Source organism: Lissotriton helveticus, chromosome 1_1 (assembly GCF_964261635.1).
Source record: "Lissotriton helveticus chromosome 1_1, aLisHel1.1, whole genome shotgun sequence".
NCBI lineage: Eukaryota > Metazoa > Chordata > Amphibia > Caudata > Salamandridae > Lissotriton > Lissotriton helveticus.
Genome location: NC_136057.1, coordinates 965677981 through 965698088, shown reverse-complemented (window position 1 = coordinate 965698088; position 20108 = coordinate 965677981). Strand labels below are relative to the sequence as shown.

General features: G+C 43.0%; 1 protein-coding gene across 2 annotated transcripts in view; it reads right to left on the bottom strand.

The window, feature by feature from the left end:
* Positions 1-20108, bottom strand: part of PRKCQ (protein kinase C theta) — a 452364-nt gene that overhangs the window by 111282 nt on the left and 320974 nt on the right. For both annotated transcript variants that reach the window (XM_078677123.1, XM_078677128.1), the window contains one exon: positions 5495-5633. In XM_078677123.1, the coding sequence (XP_078533249.1) occupies positions 5495-5633 (139 nt within the window). The remainder of the gene's footprint in view (positions 1-5494; positions 5634-20108) is intronic.

Sequence of the window (20108 nt, the reverse complement as noted above, 5' to 3'; positions counted from 1 at the left end):
AGAAGTGACTAGTAAGATGATTGGTATTATACAAGAAGTTGAAGAACTACAACAGCGGGTCGTGCTGGTGGAAGAGCAATCCGCAGGTACAGAATTATGGTCATCCCGCCATGATGTGGAAATTAACACGCTGCAAAATAAACTCGAAGAACTGGAGAATAGACAGCGGAGGCAGAACCTCAGACTATTCGGAATGCCTGAGGGCTCAGAGGGCTCGGATCCTCGAGCCTACATGGTTAAACTATTTCAACGCGCTTTCCCTGACCTGGCCGATTGGGATTGGGACTCACAATTACAAAGAGTTCACAGACTGCCTTTAGTAAACAGAAATAAAGGAAGTACATTTCCCCGCCCTTTCCTGATATTTTTCGGGAATTTTCTACTTAGACAGGCAGTCTCTTTGAAATCAAGACCAAATTCCCCAGTGGTGACTGAGGATGTAACTTTTTTTGTAAGGTCGGATTTATGTAAGAATACAATGGAGAAACGCTGGAAGCTGTGTCAGTTAATAGATCCCTTCAAGGCAGCTGGGGCTCAGGTTTTCCTCCAGGAATCGGCTTGTCTCAAAGTTATTAAAGCTGGCCATACATTTATCTTAATGAGGTTAAAGTAGCAGAGAATGTACTTTCAAAAATAGTACAGCTTAATGGCACTTATACTAGGAAATGCTTAAATGAAATTCTGGTCGGGGATCCGTTAATTATCTGATTATTCATATCTGGGTGATCCAAGTTTTATTTATTTACTTTTTTTTTTTTTTGGATGGAGAGGGATCTTCAGACTGCTGCACCCTTAGTTGGCTGCCCTCCCAGCGGCAGCAGGAGTTAGAGGGGGTTCCCTTTTGGTACGTAAGAGAGGCAGGATAGGGGTTGGTGGTGGGTTTGGGGGCTGGGGGAGGGGAAAAAAGAAGAAAAGGACAAGACAAGCTTCAGGGTGATTTTCGCTGTGGATTACAGCCAGGTTATGAGGTTGGAATTAAAGAATTGTGCAGAACGTTTAGATCTACCAATCAGTTATTATGCTGCAAATTAGATGTTTAGCCTGGAACATTTCCGGCCTGAACAATAAAAATAAAAGGCGTTTGGTCTCCGAGGAGCTGAAAATGTATGATCCACACCTGGTTATGTTAACGGAAACACATATCTGTTATAAGGATAAGAAGTTATTGTGCCAACTGGGGTACGATTTGGTGGTATGCACTTCATTAAATGCTCCTATACGGAGTGTGGCAATTTTGAAGAAGAGGCAACTACCGGGGGAAGTGATTAAAACAGCATCGGATAATGGAGGCCGATGAGCCATCGCTCAAATGGAGGTGGAAAATTGTAAATATGTTTTTTGTACTATCTACGGGCCTAATATTGATGAACCACGTATTTTTGATTGGCTGAACATTGAATTACTTGCTTGGGAGGGGGAACTGATTCTGATGGGGGATTTTAATTGCGTGCTGAATTATGACCAGGATGTAACCAAGAGAGGTTTATTCCGGCGGTTGGACAAAACTAGGGCTGCGATTTTGGAATTAGCGCAGATTCACAACGTTAAAGACGTGTGGAGGAATCTACACCCTGGTATAGCTGGCTATACGTACTATTCCCCACCCCACAAACTGTGTTCACGAATCGATCTGGCGTGGGCATCAGATAAAGTTATGGAGACAGGGCATATGGAGATTTTCCCTAGAGTATCGTCTGACCACAACCTCATACTATTTTCATTTAGCATAGCCCAAAGGGCACTGGAATTTCGACCTTTCACATTCCCTAGATATTTATTAGCAGATATAGCATTTATAGCTAAACTTAAGGAGTATATTAAAGAATTTATTGATATTAACATTAACACCGCATCACTTTTATCGGTATGGGACGCTTGTAAGGCCTCTATTCGTGGTCAGGCTCAACAATATGTACTAAAACAAAATGCAGAGCGCAATAGGGAGATTAAGGTGGCCACAGCAAATATTCTGTTATGTGAAAAACAACTTGCTGATACACTTAGAACTGACGGGCCGAGTGTGCAACATATTGGTCAATTAGAAACTAAGTTAGTTACTTTACGCTCAGCTTTAAAAAGTTCACTCAGGGAGAGAAATAGCCTTAAAATTCATAAGTACAACTATCTCAATATGAATGCGGGGCTAAAGTTGGGAAGGTCTTGGCGTACAATGTCGCACACGATCGTGCATCAACATTAATTAAATCTATTAAGGGCCCCAACGATACCTCGATTACTCAACCAGTACAAATATTGGGACAGTTTGTTTCATATTATGAAAAGCTGTATACTCCTGAGAGCTCCTGCAACGAGGCCAATATACAAACATACATTAATAAAAATGTGCCCGCAAAAGCGTATTTAGATCAGGAATGCATTGACTTATTGGAGGAAGAGGTTACAATATCGGAGCTGCGTCTTGCTATCACTTCTCTCCACTCTAACAAGGCTCCAGGTGGGGATACACTCCCTATAGAACTTTATAAAATTTGTGCGGAGGAACTTTTACCACTTTTTTGTCTAGTTCTTAACTTAATCGGTTCTACAGGGAAAGCTCCGGATTCCTGGAAAACAGCCAAAATTATGTTAAAAAAAAAAAAAAACATCTACGGAGTGTGGGTCTTACAGACCCATATCCCTGATCAATGCCGACGCAAAAGCTTACTCTAAACTTCTTACAATACGATTGGCTCCACTTATGCCACGGCTTGTTAATGATCAACAACATGGCTTTGTTGCAGGGAGGGACACTACCACTCATGTCAACATGGCTGCAACCGCCTTTGATGTAGCTGCAACTAATCTCACCCCGCTCGGTATGATTCTTTTAGACGCAGAGAAGGCGTTTGACCGAGTGGGGTGGGATTATTTGTGGGTGGTTATAAAGCAGTTTGGCCTAAAGGGTCGCTTCTTGAAAAGTATACAGGCATTGTATAGGGACCCTAATGCCAAAATAAGCCATGCTGGGACATTGTCATCAAATTTTGCAATTTTAAGAGGAACCAGGCAGGGGTGCCCGTTGTCACCCCTGCTCTTCGCTCTTTCCATGGAGCCATTTATTAATGCCCTTCAAATTCAAACTAAGATTGTACCTGTCCGGCATGACGACAAAACTCTTAAAATCACAGCATATGCTGACGATTTAGCTATTTATACGTCAAACGTGGCGGATGCACTGGTAGGGATTACTGAGGAAGCCAATAACTTTGGGGTTATTTCTGGCTATAAATTAAATATCAACAAAACTCAAGTTATAATGAATTACCAGTCCAACTCACCAGTGCTGGGGCTCTGCCACGCTGCGGTATATCTAGGGGTAAAGATATCTGCTAAGATTAGTGAAATAAATGCTCTGAACTATGATTCTTTGTTAAAAGAAGTGTCCGTTCTTTTGAAAAAATGGCACAAGATTCCGCTCAATCTCCTTGGGCAAATTAATCTTATTAAGATGACCATCTTGCCGAACTTTTTATATCTTTTCAGGTCTATTCCTTTTCGCGTTAACAATTTGTTTTTTAAAAAACTAGATGGCATTCTCAGCAGCTTTATTTGGGGCTATAAAAAGTCCCGAAGATCAATGTCGATATTAAAACTTCCACTCGATAAGGGCGGTCTTAACTTCCCTGACATTAGAGCTTATTTTTTTGCTTCCTTTTTGGGTCGGCTTCGTAGCCTGTATGTTGTTAACCATCAATATTTCTTTCATCAATTTTTGCTTGGTAGAGACTCAAAACAATTCTTGGCTAGAGTGCAAGATCCAAACTATTTTAAACGTGTCAAATTGAAGACTGCGAGGGATGCAGTACGTATCTGGAACCTGATACTGACTAATTGCGGTACTTCTTTTTTCATACTGATTTGCCACTCTGGGATAATCCAGGGCTTCCTGATATCTTTAGCGATAAAACTGGGCGGGACTGGGCTAACTATGGCATTAAGACACTAGGAGACTTATATGGCACTGGTGAGCTCCTACAATTTGAAACATTGAAACTCTTGTATAAACTACCTGAATCTATGCAATTTAAATATTTTCAAATAAGGGATTTTTCAATACGTAAGATGAGGCTGCAAGAGCTGAGCGGTTCAGACATATGGACTTGCTTCTATTCGCTGAATAGGAAATCACTAATTAGTTTGGGATACAAGTATCTTAGCCAAAATAGAACAGATGAATGCCCCAAAATGGCTTTAAAACGGACTGATAGATTAGGTTTTAATGTTACCGCCCAGAATATTTCGGCTGCTTTAGTGAATATGGACAAAGTGGCTCATTCCTCAGCTTAATGCTCCAGTCTTATAAGACTATATGTCATTTATATCATACTTCACTAAGAATTTCGAAATGGTCACCAAATAGCTGAGTTAGTGATCGTACTAAATGTCCTAAATGCGGTCTGGTGGCAGCAGACCTCATACACATGATTTATTCTTGTCCATCATTAACTAAGTATTGGTCAGCAATAGAAGGTATCATACTTCAAAAACAAGTGATTAATTTTGCAATATCCGCAGCCGAAGTTCTATTGGCTAAATATCCTACTAACAGTTCTAATAAAGACTTGTTGAATATCCTTCTGTCCTCTGCTAGACTGGTCATAGCTAGAGCTTGGATTTCTCAGAATCCTCCTCATACGACCGACCGAGTGGTGGGCTCTTGTTAATGAAATGTATACTATGGAAGGCTCACTAGCCAAGATCAGAGGTACTAAAGCAGTGGCGAAGTTTGTTAAGATCTGGGATAACTTTATTTAAAAACTTGCATTGTTACAGACTACGGTTGCCGGGGGGGACGGATAATGATAATGTTATTGATGTTACAGGGTTAAGAGCCCTTTTTTTTTGTTGTTAATTCTCTCTAGGTTAAACAAAGTGCATAGGAAATCTTATGAGTCTGATCTATTGTATATTGAGATGTATCTGCACTATATTTTTCTGTAAATTGTGATTGTCAATCATCTTGGCTTTTCTGTCAATAAAAAAGGAAAGAAAAAAAAAACAGTAAAAAAAAAAAAATTAAAGAAACACTTTTATGGAGTTTATGTGAACAGTCATTCCAATCTAATACCACTATTTAAAGTCTTTCAGGCACACAATGTCCATTTGGACTCAAGAGCGCGAAATGTATAGATTAAACAGTTCTGGAAATATTGTGAAAGCAGTGCATAGCAAAAACCAGCTCACTTTAAGTATCATATTTAAGTCCTCTCCCTTGCTAGTGTTTATTCTTTGGAAACCTTTTCGCCCATGAATGCTATTCTTAGGTATACCTCTAACAAAAGGAACAATGATTGCTGAGTTGTAGTTTCAGTGGGTAATGGGTTGGGCGCGTTCATTGGGCCGCCCCTCATCAGTCTTGCTAATAGACTGAACTCTTCCCTCCAGTAAGACTGAAGAGTGAGATCCGAGTAAAGACTGTCTTCTGAAGTTCAAATCAATCACCACCTCCCTCCAAGAACATATAGAACCCATAGGAGATGGGACTAGCACTCACCTCTGGTGCGATGTAGTCCGGGGTCCCACAGAACGTGTTCGTCTTGGTAGGTCCAAACATGTTCTCCTTGCACATCCCGAAATCGGCGATCTTTATGTGCCCCTCCTTATCCAACAATATGTTGTCCAACTTCAAGTCCCTGCAGAGACAGAGCAGAGCGGCCATATGGGGCTGTCATTGATTTGCATAGCTCGGGTTTAGCATCTTGCTCTTATTCTCGATGAGTACTCGTGTTACCCTGTCTTCCTTCTTTACCACCGCCGTTTCATTATAACAATGTGTTACTTAGTAACGCCTTGCTGATGCCCTTATAATAACAATGTTATCTGCTGAGTTCTGGATCACTTTGAAATGCTTTGTAAAGTTAACAGTCAGTGATTTCTTATTTTTTTCTTAGGTTTTTACTGTGATGTTCAGGCACCACCTCTGGAGATACGGCGTCTTTCGCTATTTAAAACCTCTTTTTGAAATTGGATGATCTGATCTCTCCTATCGTGGTATTACATTGCACACGTTTATTTTGCTCTGAGTAAAAGCTAAATAATGACCACAATCTCTGAGGGCTTTTGTGTGTGTTTTGCTTTTACAGGTGGAGGTGTTGAACTTTCTTTTGGTGCAATCTATATTGAGTAATTGCTTCTGTCGATGGGGGCATTTAATGTTCTTCTTGCATTCCCCAGAGATACTTGTAAAAGTAAATGGTATGACATTTAGGACTTTTCGATTAAGGGACTTTTGGCTATTCACGTGCCTTGCACCGCCAGTGAGCTTTAATGTCTGTGTTATGTAGATCGGGGTGGTTTGTTGTAGTGCCACAACAGGACTGTTTTAAAAATGAATATGAGAACCTTGTGCATATTTATCTTACAGGTGCTAGAAACATACAATCTTAAGTGACACGTCCAATGCCTTTTTTCAGAATTGCTGGGTCCGCTGTGAAATATTTACATATATCTTTCACGCACCATTGAACGAGCCTGTCACAATACGTGGAAGCTGAAAAGCCTCCCGGGTGCGCAGACATCCCCAGAGAAGTAACTGTGCCCTGCAGAGACCTCTTTTCACCTGAGTTGATTCACACGTCAGTGCCTCACAGTGGGAGGCAGGGAAACGAAAGTGGAGGTGAGACAAAGAGGATGGCATCTGAACATCAACCTCCTAGCACAGAAAGGCAGCCGATATATTAACCAGTTGCGTGAAATATTCAGTCAAATTAAATGTTTAAAGAAAGTGCTATGCAACACATCTTAAAAGCAACAATAGAGGAAATGAGCCTGTTTTATTAGTTCATTTTGAAACCTAGAATGTAAAGATACTCTATACAATTAAGCGGCCACAATATTTATTTATACATTTTATGTAGCACTATCCTTACTATTAGGGTGTCAGTGCGCTTTGCAATTAACATGGAATACAAGACTTGAGCCTCTTAATTCCCCTAAATATAGCAAACCACAAAAGAGTTCAAAAACTTCAGATATGTCTAAACTAAGACTGGGTTGATTGGAGTAGCAGAGGAAAGGGAACCACTTTGGGGCATATTTACAACAAAAGTGGCAGGGCGCAGGTTAGCGCCAAAATAGCTAACGCCATGCTCCGTCACTTTAGAAATGCAGGGATGCACTGTATTTACAATAATAGGGTGCATCCCTGCATATCTCCCTGTGCTGGCGCTAAATTCAGCTGCCTAGCGCCTTCACAGGCACCCTTACACCATAGTGCAAGGGTGCCTGCATTGAGGGAATGATTGATTATGTGCAGGAAGGTGTCAATTCCTGCATATGAACAATCCAGAATGGCGTTTTGCTGTTTCTATGTGTGCTGCACAATGCAGCACATGGGAAACATCGTTAACAACACGGTCACTACACCGCAATGCTGTTACAACGTGGTCGTTACAACGACCGCGATGTAACCACGCTATGCCCTTACAACGCAAGTCTTTACATCGACTTGCGCTAGATGGCGTGCTAACATTACAAATAGTGTAGTTTACTATCCCAACACCTTCCCTACTGTTAAGTGGACTGGAGTTGGAATAGTAAATTACACTTTTCTAATGTTAGCACGCCATCTAGCGCAAGTCGATGTAAAGACTTGTGTTGTAATGGCATAGCGTGGTAACATCGCAGTCGTTGTAACGACTGCGATGTAACGACACGCGTTGTAATAGCTAGGGTTGTTCCATCACACATCCCAGCACACATAGAAACAGCAAAACGAGAAGAAATAAAGCATTTCTATTGGTTTTGCCATGTTAAGACAAGGTTTTCCTGGACTTTTTTTGCCACAGCCCCATATTTACGCCACCCTTGTAAGGGTGTTGAGGCAGAACGCCCACCGCAACGCCTGTTGCCCACCACTTTCATGCTAAGTGTAGCATGAAAGGGTGCCTTACTTACAAGGCAGCATTAAGCCACATTAAGTGACTTAAAGCGGCCTTGTAAATAAGGCGGAGCCCCTATCGCCACAGGAACTTCTTTAAAAGTGACGTTCCTGTAGCGACAGGGGCTTGCAAATATGCTCCGTTGTCCATCATCTCTGTAGGTGAGTAGGGAAAATGATGAGCTAAATGTTGAGGTGAGTGCTCAATACTAGCATTTTCAGTAGGGCCTTTGTTTCACCAGCCTCTCTTGTTCTGAGGTCGAGTGTTCCACCACGACGGTGCAGTCCAACACAAAGATTTGAATGCATTTGAGTGAGATATGAAACTTTTGGGGGCATATTTACAAGAAAAGTGATGGATCGCAACGTTAGCCTTCTTGGCTTAACACTGCGATTCGCCAGCTTTGAAACACAGGGCTACACAGTATTTACAACGATACGGTGCAGCCCTGTGTTTGCCCCTGCGCTGGCGCTATTTACAGTTGCCTAGCGCCATAGTGGAAGGGTGCCTGTGTTGGGGCAATGATTGTTTATGTGCAGTAAGGTGTCCCTTCCTGCACATAGACAATCTTAAATGGCGATTTGTAACTTCTATGTGTTCTGCTTTGCGCAGCACATAAAGAAGTTGCAACTCATCATTTTTTAAATGATTGGGTCCCTTACTGCACATAAACAATCATGCATGCCGTTTTGCTGTTTTATGTGTGCTGCACAATGCAGCACACAGAGAAACAGCAAAAACTAGGAGAAATAAAGCATTTCTCCTCATTGTGCCATGTTTGGTCTTAATTTTGGTGCTGTCTCATATTTACGCCACCCTTGTAAATATGGGGCAGTGTCAAAATCAAAAGGTGTTATGGCATAACACCCATTGCAACACCAATTGCCTACCCGTTTCATGCTAAATATAGTGTGACAGAGTGCTTAACACTGCCTTGTAAATAAGGCAAACCACATATCGCCACAGGAACGCCCAAAAAAGGGACGCTACTGTGGCAATATGGGCTTGTACATATGCCCCTTGGTTTCCAGTCAGCTCCGGATATATATTTTTCGTGGAATGGAGTTTTGCTGACTGTTGTCTTAGGACTTTGAAAGTGAGAAAGGTGCTAGTCAATGACGCTCTATTAATACAGGATGACATGGCCATATTTTGGATCCAGTGACCCATCTGATGACCGAAGGCAGTACAGCTTTCTTGGGTAAAAGGCGTGGGATGCTTCACTGCAAGAAGTAAGGCACATTCTAGCATATTTTTGTCATTATCATACGTAACATCAAGCTAATCTCACAATTGTCTATGCCTGCTTGTGTACTTATTGTGCTCCACACGTTTATTCTGGATCTATAACACATACATAATAGTATGTTAGCAGGCATTACACTGGGAGTCGATACGCTACAGGAGAGTTGTTATGTAAATGTACAGGAATTTATATAGCGCAAATCACCAAGCGGTTTCTAAGCGCTTGCTTAGGGAACCCATCCTGGTATTCCCCTGTGAGATAACCCCAGCAGGGTATCCGCAAGGTGAAAGCCAGGCATCCCACCGCGAGGGGCCGTTGTGGAGATTAAGCAAGCTATTGCCCAGAGTCGCAACCCGTGAATCGAGTAGGCACCGGAGCGAGAATTGTCGAGTCCATGGACATTTTAGGACTCAAGACCCCACCGAGCCGGGAATTGAACCCTGGTCCCAGGCTGACCTCTGCTTCCACGTCTGCCTCCTCTAACCAGTGAGCCACACTTCTCCAATTGTTAGATGTTCACTTCTCAGGTCTTTACTTCAGGGATAAGTTACACTATATGTGCAAATATCTTTATCTATCTATATATATTTATAGACATATACATATATATTTCCTTGGGGCCATTTGTTGGATATATATATATATATACACATATAAATATATGTTCGTATATATTGTTACTTAAAACAATAAAAGTAGAAATGCATTAATACACTCATTTTCGTTTATAAAATAAATACTAAATTAGTGTGTTAAATGTAATGGATAAAATAGGATTCTTTCATATTTTCATATATTAATGCATTTATTTATTTCAAAAAATTAACTTTATATATGGTATTATGTTTTTGTCACTTTTAACGTTTTCAAGAGAGTTATAAGGAGTTTTTATGATTCAGGGATAGGTTGTGTGTAATGGTAGTAAGGAGTTTACAGGTGATGGACAGCATGCAGCCAAACTAAGGGTTTTCAGGGGTCAGAGATGGATAGTGTGAATAAGCTGTTTACTCCAAAGTGTTGCTGACAATGGTCACTAATTGGACTTAGAATGTTTACGCTTTTTTTAAACCTTTTTTGAAAAAATTGGGCGATGGGGAAGCCAGTAGATTTAGACAACTCTGTGTCTGCGGCATTTACCTCAAAACGATGGATTTACTGCATTTGCCACATACTTCATCACATAATGTGCCACATTTTTAATTTCACCAAATATTTTGTTTCTATCTCTGATGGATAAAAGTAATACTGACAGTGAATGTGGTGCATCATTTTGATGCATAATTTAGATAACCTTGCGGCATAATTTGGTCCTCTCTGCCTCATAATTCTAGCAGCCCTTTGTTGGACATGACCCTTCGAGGGGGATTTCCCTTATACTTTTTGCTTTTTGTCCTCCTGGTTTTTGCCAAATCTCTTTTACTGACCTTAGGACTCTGGGTACTTTCCCACTGTACTGCGGCAGGAAAGTGCGCACACCCTACCTCTACATGGAAAGATAGGTTGCTTACTTGAATGGTTTAGGTGTTGTACCTATGAGTGCCCTATAAAAAGGTACACCACATGCCAAGGTCAGGTACTGCACTGGCTAGTAGTAGGACACAGCACTAATTGTGCCACCCAATGGAATACCTTTTCAGACACTCACTCAGCCAACCCTCAGGGGGCCTTTCACTACCACCAGAGCGGCCCTAGGTTAAGTTTGGAAGGGTGGAGCTCTGGGTAGTTGAGTGGCTGGGTAGGTACACCTGTGTGTTCCCAGTCCAGGTAGGGACGAACCCCAATGTGGGTTTTCCCTATCTAGGGGTTCGGCTCTCCCCAAGTGACACCTCCTGGGTGTGGCTCATTCTCTTTCTTAAGCCTTCGGGCCTGGGGCACATTCCCACTGTAAATGTGAAAGTGTGCGTGCCCTTCCTAGGGATGTATGACGTTACTCCGCATACCGTTACAACTACCTACCATTACAACGCGACCATTACAACGCATACCATTACAACGCATAGCGCTTTGGGGTGCTGGATAGTGGTAAGTATAATTTACTATTCTAACTCCAGTCCCCGTGGACCCTAGGGAAGGTGTTGGATAGTAAATTATACCATTCCCTATCCTATAGCGCCCCCCAGCGCAATGCGTTGTAATGGTATGCGTTATAAAAGTCGCGTTGTAATGGTAGTGCGGAGTAACGAATGCGTTGTAACAGGTCTGCCATTGCAGGCCTATGTTTGTGCACTCATACCTATGGTGGTTTTAAACCGGTTTCCAGTCGTCCATTGCTGGCCAGTGTGCGCACTTGCACCTATGATGTTTAAAACATGTGTCCAGTCTACCATTGTAAGCCGTTCTGTGCACTTGCGCCCATGATGTGCTTAAACATGTGTCCCGCCTGCCATTGCAGGCTGGTATGCGCATTTGCACCTATGGTGTTCCTAAACATGTGTTCAGCCTGCCATTACACCTCAGTGTGTATGCAATTGCACTTCTACTCAGGCTGGCCTTTCTAAATCACTAGCCATCCTAAGAGGACTTTCCAGTACCCAAAGGGGTGAAGTGAGCGGTAGGTAAAAACGGACTGGGCAAGTACACATGCTTGTTCCCTGCCCAGGTAGTGAAGAATGCCTGTGTGTGTTTTCACTACTTATGAGGGTTTCTCTTCCTATAGGCTAACATGGGAAAGGGGTTGAAATTACTTCAGGCTGCAATTGTGGATTGCAGTGGAGAAGCCTCATAATGTTTCCTGTCATTGGATTCACAGTGGTAAAGGTGTTTTTGTCTTTACTAGCTGAGAAATGCCGCTTCTAGAAAGTGGGCATTTATCTGCTCTAAAATTCTTTGTGCGCCTTTGTGCTTGGCTCCAGTCCACACTGGAGGCTGTGGGAGCACATCTGGGTATTCCTTAGTGACAGCTATAAAATATTGGGCATGCAACTGGAACAGACCTCTGCCATTTTTGGGCCTGGCTGGATAGTTTGGAGGAAGAGGTTTTGACACTTGGCCTCTGGAGCCAGATCATGACCCCACTAAAGATTAAGATCTACATTCCACGGCCTCATGGCAGACAAGACTGAAATTCAGGGGCGACATCCTTTGAACCACCCACAACTTCAAAGGCACACTACAGTATAACTACTGGTGCCATACTTCAGCATGGCGGAGATACACTCCTGGGGACATGGGACCAGAGAACTTGGAACTGCATGGTGCACACTGACATAGGAATCTGTTGTGCACAAGGAGGATGACTGTCATTGAAAGGGACCGCTAAAGGGACCTGCATGTCCTTCATGAATAGTGGCTGGCCTGAGCTGACTACTTGCTGCGGTGTGGCACCCTGAAGTGTACTCTCCAAGGGCTTGCTGGCTTGCCCCCTGTTCTTTCGGAGGCCTTAGGGACATCAAAGATCTCCTATGAGGGACCCACACCGTCTACTTGTGACACCTGGAAAGCAGTTTCCTCTTAAGTGACCACATCTTCTGCTGGATCCCAACTGTTAGCAGAACTGAGAGGGTACCTAAGCATTGTGCCTGGAGACCGGACTGCCTTGTGTGGAGCCCCAGAAGTCTTGTCCACATCTAAGACATGTGACCTGTGCTTCGTGGACACCTCAGCATGCTTAAGCGTCTTGTTGGGGGTGAGCGATTCACCGGTTGTGGGAGCAACATAGCTAGTTTTGTCAATTGTGAAGCATCTCGCTCGTGCGACACACCAACTGCATGCTCATTGCTTGCAGTGTCCAAATCACAGGGTGCGATGCTCGGAGGTGGGGGTATAACCCTGGTAGTGCCCATTCTACCTTCTGAGGCATTACTCAACTTGTGCCTTTGAGTGTGACCGGAATTGTCTGGTGTGGCCAATATCAATGTGCACCAGACGTTGTGTCTCATTTCGAGGGAGGCTCAGAACTTGCAGCACTTCATTGTGTGTGACCGGAATTGTCTGGCACAACCCATATCAACGTGCACCCGACAATATGCCTCCTTTCCGGGGGGGTTTGGAATTTGAAAGTCCTCGTTGTGTGACCGGAATGGTCTGGTGTGACCCATATCAATGTGCACCAGAAGTTGTGCCTGTATTGTCTGGGTACGACTCTGATCAATGTGTACCTGACGGGGTTCCTTTTCCTTCCGAAAGGTTCCCTGTTTCATTCTTCATTCATTGATTGTTCCCTTTTTGGCTCTCAGTGCGGCGCACCAACTGCCGTCTCCTCACCCTGCCCTCGATGACATTGTGTTGCAAGGTAGTATTGGCTGCCTTGGGTCTGGGTGGTTAGAGTTATTGACTGCCTGACCCCCCTGTGCTTTGCAGAACTGGGATGGTGCCGGAAGGCATTTATGGAACTCTTTTGAGTGACCGACTACTGCCCCCAAAAGCGGTACAAAAGGGGGTGGTGATGGACGGAGCATCTGAATCAATCAAACACTCACACCCAGTCAAAAGATCTGGGTTTAAACCATCACCATTCTTTAGCCCACTCTGCCACCCCAGTTCAGACATGGCTATATGAAAATCAGTCTGACCCTGTGCCTCATGGGAACAGTCCAGCCCGAACTGCCAAGCCATGCCTTCCCTGGACCGGAAACAAGCTTCCGAGGACCGGTTTCTGGCATTCCAGCCGTTTTCAGCCCGGCTTGCTTGAATCCAGTGGCAAAGTGAGCAAGGGACTCACGTCTGAGCATACCCTGCCACACTTATGGCGGCCAAAAGCGGTACAAAAGGGGGTGGTGATGGACGGAGCATCTGAATCTGAATCTACTGCTCCCAGCCTCCTTCTGCTGTGGGTGAACTCCTGAGTTATGGCCAAACCCTCATTTGATGACTACATCTTAATGAGGCCTGCTACCTACCCTCCACCTGCTTCCCTGGGACCCTTACTAAGTGCGCCGTTGCCGCGTGCAGCAATGTCCAGGAGAGGACGGGTTATCCCCAATCTGGGGGTGTGGATAGTCAGTGTGAGTAGGAGGGTGGAGGGAGGCTTGGGCCACGGGGTCTGTAGTGTGTTATTAATTGACCTACTGGGTATCAGTGCACCGCATTAGGGTGCTGAGTACGTATGTATGCAAGCGCATTTCCTACAGACCTGTCTGCTACCTGTTGCATCACCTATCGATGCAGAGTGAGTGTGTGTTGGAGTGACTGTCTGCAGACTGTCTGTGACTCACGACACTGGCCAGCCTTAAATGGTGATTTCTTGCCAGTAGAGCATTACGTTTTACATTGCTTTTTCCCGTGCAGCTTCGGCCCACGTTGCTGCTAAAAAGTGTTAGAATTCCTTGTATGTACATATTTCTGGTATCGTTGTAACTCAGGGTGTACCCTATAACTGTGTGGTATTAAATTATAAGAATTGCTAGGGTGGGCCTGCGGTGGACAACGTGTTGCACCACATAAGGGTGCTGGAGGGGTGTAGAATAGGATCTTTCCCAATTGTGCATATTACTGATGTCATTTTAACACGGATGGGTCTAGTACTGCTAGTAAAAATTCAAAGTATGATTTATGCCGAGAAAAACATGATGTTCATGTTGTGTTGATAATTGTGTGTATTGAATACAAACGTTATTTACATCCATCATGTGTGAAGTCTCTTTTGTGATGGTCAGTGTACTTATCGTGAGTGCTCTGTATTTCACATGCAACCTTGAAATAGTTACCATATTTGATGGTTTTCTGCAATTTGAGCAATAAAAGCACCACCACAACATGTAGTCAGTCTGTCTCTATCTATCTATCTATCTATCTATCTATCTATCTATCTATCTATCTATCTATCTATCTATCTAGCTATCTAGCTATCTCTATCTATCTATCTATCTATCTGTCTGTCTGTCTGTCTGTCTGTCTGTCTGTCTGTCTGTCTGTCTGTCTGTCTGTCTGTCTGTCTGTCTGTCTGTCTGTCTGTCTGTCTGTCTGTCTGTCTGTCTGTCTATCTATCTATCTATCTATCTATCTATCTATCTATCTATCTATCTATCTATCTATCTATCTATCTATCTATCTATCTATCCATCTATCTAAAATTTTATTTTATTTTAATGTCCAGAGCCCATTCTAGTTTTATATTCCATGAGATCTCAAAAACATCACCATTCTTTCAAATAAATGTGGATTTATTTTGACAGTAAAATACAATATAAGGGAATTTATGGCAAAATGGCATGGTTATTTCTGATGCCAAGAAATATGTGGTATCTTCCGGAAAGTGGCCTGGGATCTAAGATATTTGGCATTATCAGAGGTTGGGATTTTTGTGATGCATCTTTAGTCGCTAACGTGCCATAATGGAAATTAAAGATTATTAAAGACTTTGTAAAAAGTAGTATAATACATCTAGTACTGTTTTTTTGTGCATGAGAAAATGATCACCAATAATAAAAGACAGGTGTGGAGCCTGAAAGTTCAATAGAAGGGAAGAGTGTAAATGTACCTGTTGCTGTGAAGGACAGTGGCGGCCGGCATGGATCTGGGATCAAGAGGGTGGCATTACATTGGGTGCCTTGCTGTCCTGTTTTAGAATGATACACCAGTCCACCATGGTGTGGATCACCATTAGACGACTTTGTGTGAAATATTTTTACAAGCAACAAGTGATGGGCAGATAACATAGAGAGACCTCTTTTTGTCAAAACTTTTCTGGGTGTCCCTTCAGCCCCAGTTTGCAACTTTGTCAGTTTGAGCCAAACTAGCAAGTGCTGATACAATATCCAGAGACACTAGCCTTTAGGTGATTGTAAACAGGATATTGTTAGAGTGTCCTGAGAAAGTTGATCAAACAGGTTTTTAGGAAAAAGAAGAGAGTTGTCCCCATGCGTCATTGTTTTTCAACATATAGATGTCAATATCATCGGCCTGCATATATCGACTCCAGAATATTGACTACCATCATATCTTGAAGGGAACCTTCTGAAGAGTAGAATGGATTTACTATTCCTAAATCCTGTAAATGGGTGAACCCGTCCCCAATGCCTGTATGGCCCGGTCAGGGGCGTGTGGGATGAACTGTTTGGCCTGCAGTGGGTATTCTCTACCTGGTATGGAATTAACCCTGATGGGTCACTTAGTATTTCACCCTTTTCTCTTGCCAAATACTCACTTCATGACCCTCACCCATGAAGATGGTTTCCTCTTCAGGAAAGTGGGTACAGGGACTTACAGCAATCTTATTTGGAATCCCAACATTCAGGGATCCTCACTCCACACCTGCAGCATTGCAAAAATGACTACGCAGAAAAGCATGGGGGGTGACTTTTAAAGGTGGACCGGGATTCTCCATACAGGGGACCAATAATAAATGGAAACATCACTGAATGTGCATCTTTTGGACCATCCTCTACCCATTCAATTATTGCCAGCGGCCAGCCACTGGGGAGCTGGGCTAGAACCTGTAGGACTCCAGGATGGGTTGCAGGAGATGCTCAGGATGACATACATACTGCACTCCATTTCTCCCCGCTGATATTTGTGCTATGAAGAGAAAGGGGAGTACTGCACAGCTGGGGCTTTGGAGAAAGGACAAGGGGCCGCAGGAGCTATTAGTACTGCCAGCATTTATCCACTCTATTTCTTTCCACAGGGAAGAAAGTGTTACAGGCGAGAACCTGGTACCTAGACCCTATCAACCACAAGAGTAAGGACGAGGGAGAACGACCCCTAATATGATAGGAGAATATCCTGTATGCGTAGAATAAGCTACTTGATCACAAGAGGAATGTCAAATCTCTCTTGCTATCCCAATGGGGCAACAGGATTTCTGGATACATTTTACAGATTGGACACGTATAAGTTGTTGTGATTGGGAATAAATCATATACACTGCCTCCCTGGCCGTGCTTTCTGACTTACCCACATCTAGTTTCCTTTATGATTAGGAGGCAGTCGATATTGTGGGGCCATAAAATGGCAAACTCAATATTTTGGTAGAATCGTCATGTACAATGAAGGAAACAGATAGCCAAAGTAATAGGACAGAGCATTGTGAAACCAGGGGATTTGAAAAAAGAAGGCAAACACCACAAATAACTCTGAGAATGTGAGGAAAATCACTGCCTAAGGAGAGAGAAGATAAAATATCTCGAGGGGTGGAAAGGAGATGGCCATGACATTAGGTGAATCAGAACATTGCAACACCCAAGTAACATTTTCTCTAATTTATTGAACGTATGATGCTTAAGTTTTAACTATGAAACCAGAAAACCAGTGTATTCATTATGGCTTCCACATTTGATCTGAACTATGTAATCCTCTACAACATGCACTACCTCCCAGGCCTATATTTCTTTCCCTGACGAAGCTGGGAATATTTATAAATTAGCTTTAACCCAGTTTTAATCAGGATATAAAAGACTGGAAATATTTATGCAATATTTCTAAACAAAGACAACGCAACGAAAGAGTAAAGTTTGAAATGGTACCTATTGAACTGCTTAGGAATTTAGCTATTTTTCTGCAAAGTCTTTATTTTCCATTGTAACAAAGGCTGTCAGTCCCCCCTCCTGCGGAGAACCAACAACAGCAAAAACAGACTCCTACCGGACAGAACTACAGGATTCAAGTAAGGTATTACAGCATTACTGCATCACAACATGATAACAATTTGATTTGGATTACTAAAAAGTTAATGAAGGTTGCTGGAGCGCTAGGTGTCCAGAAAACCACGTTTCCCCGCACATTGTGTGATTTGAGCTGCCGCCTTCTCATTGAGCGCTAGGAGCCACTTGGGAGCCGTCTGTAAGAGACTGTATCGACCACTGACACTCACGATTACTGTTCATAAAAGAATCACAAACATAACATCCTGATGACACGATGTTATCTGACATGCTGTCAGGACTCTGACACAAACGGACTGCCTGCCCTGACACACATCATCTGGCGTTCACTTTAGTCTACAGTAATATACGGATGCGGCAGGGGAGTCACCGGGCTCTCTGAGGTTTGCATTCATCGCAGTCATTTCCCCGATTCTACATAGGCAGCCTGCTCACCGCTGGGGGCATCTTAACGATGCAGGGTAATTGGCAGCACCATTTTAAATACTACCAATACTCATCTGGACTGTACTCTTTAAAACGTCATTAAGATCACTATAATATTTCATACGAAATCATAGAACACCAATATGAAAAACCTTAAACTATTTGATGTTGCATCAACCTGAAAAAGAAAGAGCGTGAAATTCAATATAGAGAACAAAATGCATGTTGCAGGGTTTTGATGTAAAGCTGTTCCCTGGGGCATGCTAAAAATAGTATAGGGTGAACCCAGTGGCCACGACATAGTTTGAAGCAAGCGGCAGGTTCTGTATTTAAAAGTCGGACATGCTCATACCTAAGGGAAGGGACAGGGTTAGCAGGATATGTTACACTTTATTTAGGCCTCTTCATACACAAGAAGAAAGTTCACGCATACACAGCTGCTCAATAGTCACTGATCGGTACGTAGTTCGAGAGAGGTCCTACTCACTTGAAGACAGGTCTTACAATGACCATCTGATTTACTTTTTCAATGTCATTTTATATTATATGCATGCCTGTACTGTCCCCATGGCTCCCTGCATAACACCTAAAAAGCCACATTGGCTGGTAGAAGTGGTGTGTGACCTGCACAACCGATCGTGTGTTCATTGATAAACCAAGGATCCACATAACTAAGACATTGACTTGTTATTCGTGGGCTAAAAATGCAGTAAAAGGACAAATGGTTGTGCTTTTTCATGTTGTCCGGTGCATATCACAGTGTGTAAATAACATTTGACACCCACAGTTCTTTAGTGACGCAGTGAGTGGAGCGAAGCACTACACTACACTCGCATAGTTTGCGAAGTTTGCGCAACTTCGCACTACGTGAGCTGCACATAGCACAGTGCGAACATGCGTAGCGCAGCGGTAATTTTTTGCTTGTTCGCGGTCCTCAACGTCATGTTCGCGACCACGAGCAAGCAAAATGACATCCCGGCGAAACTCTCTCAACGCGGGGAGGTCAGGTTTCTCATTGCAAGTGGTTGTGCATTTTCGCGACCGCTCGCGATGAGGAACTACCAGTTCGCAAGAGAAAGCTACCGCACGAGTAAAAATCTACTCGAGCGGCAGAAAACTACAGCTCGCACTGTGCAAGATGCCGTTTTCAATGATTGCACAGTGCCGGATGCTTGTTCGCACTGTGCAATCATTGAAAATGCATCTTGCACAGTGCGAACATGCTACTACGCAGCTCGTGTAGTGCTACGTGAAGTTCGCATAGTGCGAAGTGCACTTCGCGTAGTGCTACTTCGCGAACTACGCCCACCCTAAGTGCACAGAATAACTACAACAGTTTTTACCTTTGTTACATCAAACTTAAAGCTTGGAGTCTGCACTTAACAACACTGCCTCCAGGCTCCTGCCATCTCACATCATGAGGAACTAGATAGGAAAACGTTGTAGCAGGAAACTGGATAGTAAAACCCTTCACGTCACCTGTCCATCATTTTTAACATGCCCTAGACTTAGCTGTCATAACGAGCTTTATTGCCCAGGCACTGTCTCAAAAAGGTGTCCTGACCGCTGTACACCGTAAAAAGAGGAGGTGGTTCATTTTAGACTTTTTACTGTGCAATCTGTGTGCTGGATTATTTCCCTGACTATTTTCTGGCTTAACTGTCCTGAGTCTGATTTCACTGACGTTAAAGTATATGCCGGTTGGTTGTTGTTTCGGTTTTCACTTTTCTGAATTATCCCCATAGAAAATATTTCTGTGCCTTCTTGTTAACTGCGCTATTATGAACGTGCTAATGTTTGAATGTGAGTTTACCTATACTAACACAAATTACTTTTGAATAACGATTTCATTCTGGTACTAACTGAATGATTAATCTAATCCTAACATGTCTGCTGCCTTTCATGTATTTCTGAGGTCATAGTGGCATACATTTGCACGTTTTCATTCACCTTTTAGTAAGTGTAGCATCCTTTAAAAACTGCCACACCAAAGTGTGGATTTGAGAAAACTGATGT